The sequence below is a fragment of the Aptenodytes forsteri genome, unplaced genomic scaffold (assembly GCF_000699145.1).
Source record: "Aptenodytes forsteri isolate BGI_AS27 unplaced genomic scaffold, ASM69914v1 Scaffold2, whole genome shotgun sequence".
Lineage (NCBI taxonomy): Eukaryota > Metazoa > Chordata > Aves > Sphenisciformes > Spheniscidae > Aptenodytes > Aptenodytes forsteri.
Window position 1 is genome coordinate 7,713,772 of NW_008795695.1, and position 12,265 is coordinate 7,726,036.

The 12,265-nt window shown below is 38.8% G+C and overlaps 2 protein-coding genes across 3 annotated transcripts in view; one reads left to right on the forward strand and one right to left on the reverse strand.

Moving 5' to 3' along the window:
- The window catches only part of IFNGR2 (interferon gamma receptor 2 (interferon gamma transducer 1)), a 12,045-nt gene extending 10,791 nt beyond the window's left edge, over positions 1–1,254 (forward strand). The window contains exon 7 of the mRNA XM_009282952.1: positions 221–1,254. Within this exon, the coding sequence (XP_009281227.1) occupies positions 221–409 (189 nt within the window). The 3' untranslated portion in view covers positions 410–1,254. The remainder of the gene's footprint in view (positions 1–220) is intronic.
- Positions 1,255–2,760: 1,506 nt separating this feature from the next.
- The window catches only part of TMEM50B (transmembrane protein 50B), a 16,949-nt gene continuing 7,444 nt past the window's right edge, over positions 2,761–12,265 (reverse strand). Inside the window, exons 2-8 of one of the 2 annotated variants that reach the window (XM_009282954.2) lie at positions 9,779–9,954; positions 9,049–9,161; positions 7,901–7,968; positions 6,887–6,979; positions 6,627–6,684; positions 4,112–4,205; positions 2,761–4,010 (exon numbers count right to left, since the gene is read on the reverse strand). In XM_009282954.2, the coding sequence (XP_009281229.1) occupies positions 4,160–4,205; positions 6,627–6,684; positions 6,887–6,979; positions 7,901–7,968; positions 9,049–9,161; positions 9,779–9,877 (477 nt within the window). In that variant the 5' untranslated portion in view covers positions 9,878–9,954 and the 3' untranslated portion in view covers positions 2,761–4,010; positions 4,112–4,159. Of the gene's footprint in view, positions 4,206–6,626; positions 6,685–6,886; positions 6,980–7,900; positions 7,969–9,048; positions 9,162–9,778; positions 9,955–12,265 lie in introns of both variants that reach the window. The other variant, XM_009282953.2, reaches the window with a different exon arrangement.

Genomic DNA, 12,265 nt, shown 5'->3' on the forward strand with positions numbered 1-12,265 from the left:
GGTATTATTCCCCCCCCCCCCCCCAAAATAAGGTATTTTTAACTTTCTCCAGTGTAGTTTCAAGGAAATCCAGAATAGAATATACTTCTAGCAGCTCTCACTGTGAATTCTGGTCTGAAGCAACTTGCCTATAGGCAGTGGTACCTGCTCTGTCTCTGTAATTTCTAATACATCTGTTCTGTGGATAGATATCTGAACTGTTTTTTCTGGCTTTTTCCAGTATTTGAAAGACCCTAGCATGCCTGTTTTAGAGCTGTTGGACAACTATGCCGAGGACGATCCCCCCGATTCCTTATCATCTGTTGTGTTTTGTGGAGAAGGAAGCCAAGCCTGCGGCAGCGGTTTGGATGGTCAAGCTCATTCACGCAGCATCTCCAGCGACAGCGAAGTAACTGGAGCAGCGCCCTAGTGAGAATGCCTGTGCCAAGCCTTTGCAGAGGCTCCTGCCCATGAGCAGCGCTGTGTGGCTACTGGCAGGACAGACGATGAGCTCTGGACAAAATGAGGCCACTGACAAATCCCCAGCGAGATGTTGCTTCCCGAGAACAGCGCGGACCCTGAGCCTGTGTTTAAATGGTTTCTGCTGTGCGACAACAGCAATTGTGTTCTGCCAAAGAGACTTAAAAGGTGGAACGTGAAAGGGAAACGAACACTAAAGACAGACAGATGGTTATAAAATGGTTATATTAACATCATCATATCTCCCACCTCAAATTGAAATAAAGCTTTGAGAAATAATGGCACTTTATGGTAGGATGTAGTACAACCTGGCATTTCTGTTTTGTTGCCTTATTTGTGAAGCACGCAACGTGTATTATATCCACCCTGGTATGCTTTTCTGAATCATTGCAGTCTCCTGTGGCAGCTTCTTCCCTCCAGATAAAAATGGCAATCTAAAAAGAAATTTTATAGTACTTTACTCTCCTCAGGATGAACCTGTGCAAAGAACTGCTCCAAGAAAGGCTTCCTAATATATGCCTCCTAACACATTCATGAGAAGCATTAATCTTCTGCTCCTGCGGTGAGATAATTGTTCTTCACAGCAAAACAAACTTAAAATAATTTTGCTCAGAATTTATATAACATGTATCAGTAATTATCAGACACTAAAATCTCTTGTTGATTGTCACGTTAGTCCTGCAAATGAAAAGTTGACTGAGGGTTGTGTTTTGAGTCCCTTGAAGCAGAAGACTACAAGTTAAGCCTCACATTGCAATCCTGGTGTCTAATAAAGCACAAACAACAAATGAACCACTTCTGTACTAAAAAGATTGTTTTTATTTGTTTGACTTTTGTCCTGGGTTTGATACAAATTGTTAAAAAAAAAAAAAGCTTGTTTATTTGCAAATGACTTGTTCAACTTACTTAGGTCTGTTAATGAACTTGGTCACTGTCAGAGCTGTGGGTTATCTGAGGTAATGCTGTTCCACCCCTGCCAGGAATACACAAGACTAGCATGAAAAAATCAGTAACGTTTTTTCCAAGAGCTTCACGAAGTTGTTTCCTCATAGAACTAATCTAATTGCTTGTGATTAGGCAACATGCCAAGACAACATAGTTATCTGAAGACTTAGTCATACTTCAAGTCTGGTAAGAATTTTCAAGTCAGCCACAAGCTGTGTAGTACCTGCTTTTAAGTTCATCCATGTTCTTTTTATATACTGTGCTGTAAACAAACGAAGGACCACAGGCTCGCGAAAGGAACAACCTAAATGCATAATAGAGGGCATACATACATGAATAAGGAGGCAGTTAAAACAGCTCCTGTGAATATTTTGCAATACAGCATACAACTTCCTGAATAAGCCCTACGCATCTGTTAGAGTTGTTACTAAGTATTTTTACAGTTACACAAACAGGCCAAAGTTAAAAACCTTTCGTTGGGAGGAACTCAAAGGGTTATCATTTTCACAACTGGCAACTGTAGCAGGCCAAGGCATTACCTAAAACGAGCCATCCCTATCCACCTTGGCCCGTGCGGGAACTAGCTGTGGTGTAAAAGTGGGCCTCGGGACATTCTGAATGAGGCCTGCATGGTTCTTACACTATGCCTGTTTTCAGCTTAGGGTACTGGAAAAGTTACATGGTCAAAGCTGTCTCTTTTCTCCTCTTAGCAGCCATATAGACAGCATGACCCTTCCAGTTCTGTAAAACCAGAAGGGATGGTCAAGAAATACTTGCAAGAAAGCAAACTTCTGGTAGGAAACACAGGTAACCTCAGAAAGAAGCTCTTGCCCTGCTCTTAAGAAAACTGTTTTTTTAAGCGGGAACATGCATAAAAGCAGGCTGCAAGGGCTCTTCCAGAGTCAAGCAGGTAGCTTCTGCTGTTCAAGTGTCAGGTGCAAGATACTGTAAGTGGGATTAGTTACAGGCTACACTTGTTTCTCTCTTAGTAAAAGAGCCAACAAACATTCTCAAGCTCCTAAGCAAGAAACTGACAAACCTGAAAACAAAAACCTTGGTTTTACTTACTAGCTGGAGTAAGACTTGCTTAAAGGGACCTGAAAACAAAAACCTTGGTTTTACTAGCTGGAGTAAGACTTGCTTAAAGGTCAGTACTGCTTGAGCGATTAAGTAAGTAAGTGGAGTACTACTGTACAATTACCTTGTGAAGTTCACTATTTTGAGAACATAAGATCAAGTTTATTGCAGTTTTCTGAAATTACAACCAGACAGACAACTTACGTACAAAGCTATGATTAACACCAGTGAATATATCGTAACTCACTGCAGGACGGTGAAATCAGGATGAAGTTAGTCTAGCCAGTAGCACAATTTCAGCTGCAGTATTTGCTTCATATTCTGTCCACTGGAGAGATTCCCACAAGGGAGCAATTAGATGACTAACAGTACACAGTAACCATGCACAGAAGTTACGTTCTGCAGTTTACTACCATTTGGTCAGCAATCTTGATACATGGAAAGTTACAAAAGCTTTTAGACACAAGGTAGATTCAAGTGCTTTAAAAACCACATAAGACTCGTAAGATACGGAAGTCACCAACAGCAAGATGAGTGTACAAGATCAGTCCAAAGCTATAAAACATCATTGTTCTCCCTTTCTGTGTACTCCAGCTAGAAGAAACCGGATTTCAATAATGGAAGCTTTCCCATAAAGTGCCCATGAAATTTAGGAGGTAAATACATTTTAACTGGGGCAAATGGCAGTCCTAAAACTGGCAATTACTTCAAAGTAAGATTGTGAGCAATAAATACATCTACTATATCCCCGCTTGAAATGCTTGCCTTTTAAATAGAAAAGGTGATAGGCAGCAGGATAACTGTTCATTTATCAGCAAAAAGCTTCCCCCGAAGAAAATTATGCTAGCATAATTTTAAAGATGCTAGTCTGACTCTCATTTATTCTTTATATTCCTTAAGTACGACTGGCATCAGTTTGTAGGGGGTTTTTATTCCAATATCAGTAAATACATTAAATATTAATTGGTATCTACTACACCGAACAGCATGAAATTAATTCTAAGGACTGTGGTGCTACCAGATGTCTTTTGTGCTATAGCAATCAGAAGTCAAGACCAGTTTGATTTGCCATGCAGAACCTGCTTAATATAGGGCCTTGTTTAAAAATTCATAACCTTTTACAAAAAAATAGCTACTTTATATTTTTCTGAACAGTTATATAAAAGTCTTAAAATCAGCTCTTATCTCAGCAAACGACAGAATTTACCCTCGTTAAATACAGGCGTAGCTGGGTCACCCCCATGCGCTGACTACTCCCGCAGGTTACACAGGCAGCCCTTGCAAAATCGGCTCTAGCTCACCTATGCATAAAAGTAACAACCCCTTTTACAGGGTACGGGCTTTATCCTGCTCGCTCACTAGTAGTTCCACTGAAGTCTCTGACACAGGTGAAGGTTTGGAAGATCAAGTCTTAGGAGCTGATGGAAACCCACGTATTTGAAGAAATAAGCCTGCAGATTTCAGAAAGCAAGCCTGACATTCCCTTTGTAAGATATATACAGTCATATGTACATATTCACAAATCTGTCCTGTGAAAAGAGGGAGCTTATTACAGAAACTGTAATTCGTCTCGGTTCATACAATTTAGAAAGCAAAACAAGAACAAATGAATGTAAATATATCTACATACATAGTACGACATAGCAACTATGGAATAGACAATGCTATACGTGATCTCTCATCCCCACAACTCTTCTGTTCTTCCAAACTTGTAGATCAGAGTACTAAAGGGGGGGGAAGAAAAAAAAAAATAATCAGACTGCACATAAGGTGGACAAAGGTAATCTTAATAGTATCCTTATAATCTTATACCACCTACACCACAAATCAACATCCCTCCCGCAACCTTAACTTTTATTCAAGTCAGTATCTGTTTTTTGTACTTACATTTCATTTACTATGCATCGCTAAAACTATGAGATCCAGCTGAAGCAACTGCTCCAATAAAAAAACATAGCTAGTCTCGTGGTAAAAGCAGCTGCCCTTCTGAAGGAAAAAAATCTGGTATTTAAGAGATTCGAGGACTGGATCCACAGAGTTACAGAGCAGCAAGCCTCATCCTGGCATCTGGCGATCAGCTGAACATAACACATCATGCTAGGATAGAATCTAACATTTTTATGAGCAAATCGGAAAGAATATTGATCCTGTGGTGGATAAGTGAAATCCAAATTACAATTTTATTTCCAAAATTCCCTTTATGAGGTTGGATGCAATTACATATTGTCACAAATAAAAAAAAAATGTTGAGGGAACAAAACCCAGCATGATTTCCTTATTGTTCCTTATACGTTAAATATTTTTTTTTTTCTTATAGCCAACAAACAGGTGGTAAAGAAGGGCACAGTCATACTAAATCATGAAAGAATGAAGAGGGAGGGAAATGAGAAATACTGACACTGAGAACAACAATAATAAGCAATGATAAGCAAAACAAACTAGACGCCTGGGCAATTAACTAGAGAAGAGAAGAGAACTACTAATACAGCACGTTAAACTAAGTAAAAAACCAGTAGAGTAACAACCAGGGCTGAAGCGCAAGTCCTGAAGGAGACACATGGTTCAGGGAATACAGACATCGTGGAACAACACTGATGGAAGAGAATCTGATTCAATCAAAACAAAAGTTTTGGATAAGGACACTGAGAAGGGCATCGCCGATTGACCCAGGTCTGGCCTAAGGAAAGGAGTCTAGGGCAATGGATGGACTTATCAGATGCTACTGCCTAAAGTGCATGGTGGGATAAAAAACAGACTTTTTTTTTTTAAATAAAAAGGTTGATAATTTGTCTCATAGTTCATGCCTAGAAAACAAATTTTAGAAGACAAAAGAAAACAAATAAACTTAAAATATATCTACATACAGAGTACAATAGAAACTAAGGAAAGACACTTTCAGAAACGAAAAGCAGCTTCAGAAATAAGTTCATCAAACTACTGAAATAAGACTAAAGATTTCAGGCATGGTGAAACTATTCTCAAAAGTCTGCCTTCATCAGTATTGCATTTCAATCATGTGCAAGACTACAGAAGAGATTTAGGAACTGCTGTTTTCTGCAAGAACATAACTGATTTTCCAAACAGGGAAGCACAGCGGAGCCAGTCAATCTGGCTCACTGCAAAGCATTTGATCCGGTACTAGAAGGAAAATTGTTAGCACAGTAATTTGAGTGGGTAAGAACTTGCAAAAGAGGAGGTTATGTGAACTTTTTCAGTGACTGATCTTGGAACTTACACTATTTAATGCTTTCATTGTCTTTTATTAATTAATTAAATTCATGGATTGCAGAACCATTATACATATAAGAAGAGTTAGTACAGATACAGATCGTTTCAAAGTGTCATATAATACACTTAATGATATTAAGTGAAATAAAAGAAATAGATTTAAGTGTAGTATTTCAAAACATACCATTATGCTCCTAGAAAAAAATTTATCACCCTCCATAACTGAAAGCTCAGCCAGTAGAAACAAATCTAGGTGTATCAATGATGAGATAATTGAGCCATTGGTATGAAATAGTCAGGAAAAGGGCAACAGGATCTCCTACCCTGTGCTGTTCAGATCTATGCCAAGGTATTTGTAGCACAGAGATGAAAGCATTATTGCCATTATCCAAAGACACTGACAATAGTCACCCAGAATACTGTCTATATCCTTGGTCATCCACATTCTAGAGCTGTAAATTCAGTGAGACCAGAAAGAGCTGGACTAACAGGAGCACGAGGGGAATGAAGAGCCTCTCATGGGCTGAGAAGGGGTAAGTAAAAGATTGGTTCTAAGCGCTGGAGCAAAGGGAGTAGAAAAAAGCAGCGGAGTAAAAAAAAAAAAAAAAATTTTTTTTAAGAAAGAGTTTGATCAATTTATGCATTGAATAATACCACTTCAGTTCTCTGTATAATGTCAGTTTACTCAGTGACCCAAGAGGTCCCTTTGTCACCCTCCTCAAGTAAAGGTCAGGGTGGGTAATAAACCAAAATACAGAGGGTCCTGCATTGAGAGCAGCAAATTCCACATTTTGGAAGGTCAAGCCTGGAGTCGGCCTCCAGCTTTCAGAACTTATTTTCCAGCAGTATCAATGTGCACGGAAGCAGGTAAGTGAGACACCCCTTTGGAAGGAGGGAAATCTACCCAGATAACTTACCTGAAAAATATCAATGCGTTTTGGAAAAACACTGCTAATCCAGGGTAAACATTAGTGTCTGCAAAGTAAGTAACAAAGGAAATGTTAAGTTCTTTTGTATTGGAAGGGGTATTTAAAACACTATTCATAGTATCATTCACTGACTACAAAACTAGATGGTATGGCTCTGACATGAACAGACCACACACTTCCATTCTTCCGGATTTTCTGCCTTTCGGCTGATAGCAAAAGTACTTCTCTATATGTGAAAATAAACTTACTCTGTGTAACATATGCTCCAAAAAGAATCCACATTGAAGCAATAAGCGAACCAAACATCAACATAAAGCCGATGAAGAGCCAGACACGAGCACCTGCAGGAAATATTAAAACCTCTGAGAACCATGTAGAGTATTAACCATAGCGACCGATGATCCAATTATGATACAACTCTATTATGATACAGTATGTTATCTTGCTGACGGCACAAAGGGAAAGGATTAAACCCTATATCCAGGACAAGATAAACCAAAATTTGCCTTCTCTAGTAATACACATAGTAGCTGGATTCCCCTTATTTTAGTGAGCAGACACAACTACCAGAAATTTCCCCTCAGCTGTCGGGAATGCCTATAACATCACTTAACACAACTTGGAGTGGACTAACGATGAGGTACTCTGCCAAAGATATAGTGTTTCTGAGGTAGAGATGGAATTCCAAGAGGGTACATAAAACAAACCTGTCCCACGTTTACTTCAGAAAGATATTTTCAGATAGACAACATCTACCATAGCTAGACATTACCTGCTGAAAAAGCAAGATGACACCATTGAAAATAATCAACCTGCTTGCTCATGGGAAAGGAAAAATATTTCTATGAAAAGATTCTCTCAAGCTGATTTATGAATGATACACAAAAAAGCATGGTACACTGGTTCAAAAAAATCAGTAAATCCTACCAGATTTCCGGTAAGGCATTCTACAAATCATGTGAAAACAGATGCTGGGATCCACATGGGAAATAGTAAGGGAATTACGAATGAAAGCGGAGAAAGGACAGCAGGTCCACAGACACCACACAGTAAGTGACATATAGAGGAAACGGAGTATTTGTGATACATTCTAAAATAGGACATTCTTAAGGAATGTCTGCTCCATAGCCTACCACAAGGTAGAAATTCATTTCTCCCAGCAGGTATATAGGATTTGCAGAGGTTTAACCACCACTTAGAAAAGAACCCAACACCTAAATAATCAGTCTTTCAACTCAGCATGATTTTTAGAGTTAATTTACCTGTTCTTCCTAAACATCCGTCACTGTAGCTGTCTCCTCTCACCTGTGCATTTGATACAGCATTTATCCTAGGAACAAAAAAGTGTATATGCTTCAGATTATTAGAAAATCAATTTAAAGTTGTAAGTAAAAAGCTAGCTTTTTTTAAGATGCGAAAAATTCTGGGAAAATTACTTGGCATTCTGTATAGTCACATATTATTACATGTCCCTTAATGGAAGGATTCCAACTGGATTTCAAGCAAACCCCATATTTGTTCATAAGTTTTACTTAAATTTTTACATTAACAGACCTGTGAGATGACAGAACTGCCCTTTTTAGTGATTGAAACGTTCCTGGTCACTTTCTGGCTGTTTAAGTTTTTAAAACATCTAAAGCCACTTCACAGGAATACCAGCCAGTAACACAGTACTCTCATGATTATGATACAAGTTGCTTTTTGATGCCTTTCCTTCACAATGAATACCGTAAGTATTCCAGTGAGAGACACCCTGTAAGGAGGGACAATACGTTTTCTTAAAATGAGTTACATGGCTGAGGAAAAAAAAAATCCAGAAACTTTCAGATACCAAGTGTTAAGAAGGTCTTGCATATCCAAATGCATCCTTTTTTCTTGCCAATATTGTACGATTCAATAAAAGCTATTACTTCTCCTTCAAGCTTGCCACATTTACATCTTTATAGCAATAGCTATAATACTACTACCTCTCCCATTTGAGGAAGTTTTGGGCCAGAGACAGCTGTAAAAATTATTTAAAAACAGGGGAAAATGCAGTCAAATGTTTTACATTGCGATAAGCAACTGGGCAGCATTACATGAATTTTGATCTAGGAATCTAAACGCTTATTACAGAAAGCCACTTGCATAAAGGAAGGTCTGCTTTCTTACATTCAGCCAAAGCGCATAGGAAAAGCAATTTACCCTAAACAGATGGGGGGGGTAGACAGAACAATGAATAAGCAGACTACGATCAGAAACAGGTAAAACAAAAAAGGCCTTTACACTGCCATGCAAAAAGGTACAAGATTTCTCGTAAGTAATTTATAACTAAGCAATTCAAAGTTTCATCATATACCATATTGTCTAGTAAAAACTGTGTTTAACAGCTCATGTTTATTTTACAATAACTGCCTTTATATACACTTACATGAAAAAAGCTAGTGTTGAAAACACCCCACAGGTATGGAACGCGTGGTTCATTTGTTCTGGCTTAGGGTAAACTACTGCAGCATCTATCATTATCCACCAACCTGTGAAAAACTAGAAATAAAACAGACCAGTATGATGAGGCTGGAAGGGTACAGAGACAGGCAGACAAAACATGGCAAATGTTCATGCACACCGTTGGTTTAATTGTCTTTTAACAAGTATAAACTATTCTGGAAAGTTATTAGCTTTAAGTTGGACTCTAAACCTGTTTGATATGCAAGTTCTGCATAAACCTTAACACTGATGTCGTTGGAGAAGCATTTGGGAATCCGTCACATTTTCTATTCAAATTAAATATCAGTGTATGGCTAAATTCCCTGTACAGCTTTAAGAACAAGAATCCAGATTCTAAACACATACGAGATACAAATTATGTATAACATAGGTGTTCTAACATACCTAATTATGCCAAAAATCCACTAAGAATTTCAATCTTTTTTAAAGAAGAGATAGCAGAACCGGTACACCATTATCAGATAAAATGCGAAGTTATGCGACCTGTAAAAAAGCTGCCTAACAATTACACTTAAAAAAAAAAGTTAAAGAAATATACTGGATTAAGGCACAGTTACAGAGTGAACCTTCACAATATATGAAACAAAAATGTAACTTCGTCATACTTCCAAATTTGTCAGCACAGTTACGATTTACATCCTCTCAAAACTTACCAATACGCCTGCAACTATTGAAGCGATGGCGTTTCTTCTTTCACTCCAGTCAATACACTCACATTCTGGCCACCGAAAGTTGTCTAGAAATCCTGCCATTTCCTCAAAGATTAGATTGCCCTTCTTATTTTGTACTTATACATGAATTCTTCCATTAACAACTGTATCCTAAATACCTGAAACACAGCCAAAGATGCATTTAATACAAAACAGTAAAGTCTTGAGATGTTTGACAACTGTCACAAGCAAACTTTACAATGTGTTTTGTTTTGGTTGGTTTGGGGTTTTTTTGTGTTGTTTTTTTGTTTGGTTGGGGTTTTTTTTAACCAATATTTTAACCAATAACCATAATTATTAAATCCAATACTCCATGGATTCTACATTGAGCTATATCCAAAAAAAGAATCTACCTTACAAACAGAATTACAAAATAAAATCATCACACGACCCAAAAACTTATGCATTACATAAAAATTATCGTATCTGAAACAGGAAAGAAATTAAATAGAATGTACTGTTTGTTCAAATGTACGAAACACAAAAATAAAAGCAAGCAAAAAAGCAGGAGCGAAAAAGCAAATACTTCAATCTAAGTTTCATCTTCAAAACATAATCCTCTCTCTGGCATTAGCAGTTAAAAAAAGTAAGATACATACAACAGGGCTCCATACACAGACCAGAACTTGGTGTTACAAAGTGACTACTGAAAAAACACAGTTCTCCAACAATTTGGTGAGACAGCAGCTGTAAAAGATTCTGCACTACACTACTTCTACTCTCACACTGTAAGACTATTAGCATATATAGTTGGAGTGTCAGAAGTTAAGATATTTAGTTCTTCTATTGAATAGTGACTCACAGCCACTCTTAATGCCATTCTATTTTGTTTTACTATTGTCAACTTCTGTATTTTCCCAATCTGCCATAAGTAATTTCCAGATACTTGTTAAAGGCTAACAACGGACAAACATCCCTTACGATTATATTACAGGAAAGACTCATGTAGAACATTTTTCTTGTTAATAACAGTAATTAAAACCCTACACTAAGAAGTAAAATAAAAATAAACAAATAAACACGAGTTTGCCTACACTACACACACAGGCCACCTCCTATGAATAAGATAAAAAAATTTGTCCTCCTGAATCTAGTTCCAGAAGTCCATAGTTATGATGCTACCTTAAAGCATTAAAATCATCACTCAATTCCAAAATTATTTTACTTTTGTATATCTGGGCTCTACCATATAGTTATTTTCCTAGATTACACTTTTACCTAGCAATTTTCAGATCCCTATTCTTTCTACAACTTTCATACAAAATTGCCATTACAGATTTGCGACTGCTCCTACAGCCCTTCCTTCTCTTCCACTCTTAAAATGGCTCCATCTGTACTTTATTTGTTCCTCTTCAAACCCTGAATGTGCCTCTTCCTCATCCTGCAGTAATCCCTCCCTTGCCTTCCCAGCTCCTTGCCCACCCACACCGGAACGCAGCTTGCGGTTCCCATTGCTGTTGCCACTACAGACTACACGGCTCTCGCCCTGCGATGCGGCTGGCCAGTAAATAGACAAACATGCTGCGCTATTTCTTCTCCCCACTGAACACAATGGCGGTTATGTCAAATCTGCCAAAGTCATTATCTTGCCTGTAAATATACTTTCAGTCATTTTCAGAATGACCGAAGCTGTATTTCTTCAAAGCTGTATTCTCCTTTGGAATTTTTTTCCCATAATGGACTATTTAAATAGTATTAACGCATCTAACTAAAATCACCTCCTTCAAACATAATGTAAAGATCTACTGCAATTCACAAAGCAGGTCAAGAAAAGCCACTGGAAAAAATTTCAGATATGTCAACAACATCAGAAATTATTTTTCACCCTCTACTTGGATGCCATCCAGAGGTACCTCGGCAGGCTGGAGAAATGGGCTGAACAGGAACCTCATGAAGTTCAACAAGGGGCAGTGCCCAGTCTTGCACCTGGGGAGGAACAGCCCCATGCGCCAGCATGTGCTGGGGGCCGCCCAGCTGGAAAGCAGCTTGGCAGAAAAGGGCCTGGGGGTCCTGGTGGACAACAGGTTGAACATGAGCCAGCAATGTGCCCTTGCCACAGAGAAAGCTACCAGTATCCTGGGCTGCATTAGGCAAAGTATTGCCAACAGGTCAAGGGAGGTGATCCTTCCCCTCTGCTCAGCGCTGGTGAGGCCACACCTGGAACACTGTGTCCAGTTCTGGGCTCCCCAGTACAAGAGAGGCATGGACACACTGCAGAGAGCCCAGCGAAGGGCCACGAAGATGATGAAGGGACTGGAGCACCTCTCCTGTGAGGAAAGGCTGGGAGAGCTGGGACTGTTCAGCCTGGAGAAAAGAAAGCTCAGAGGCATCTTATATAAATACCTGAAGCGAGGTTGCAAGAGGACAGAGCCAGGGTCTTTTCAGTGGTGCTCAGTGACAGGACCAGAGGCAATGGGCACAGACTGAAAA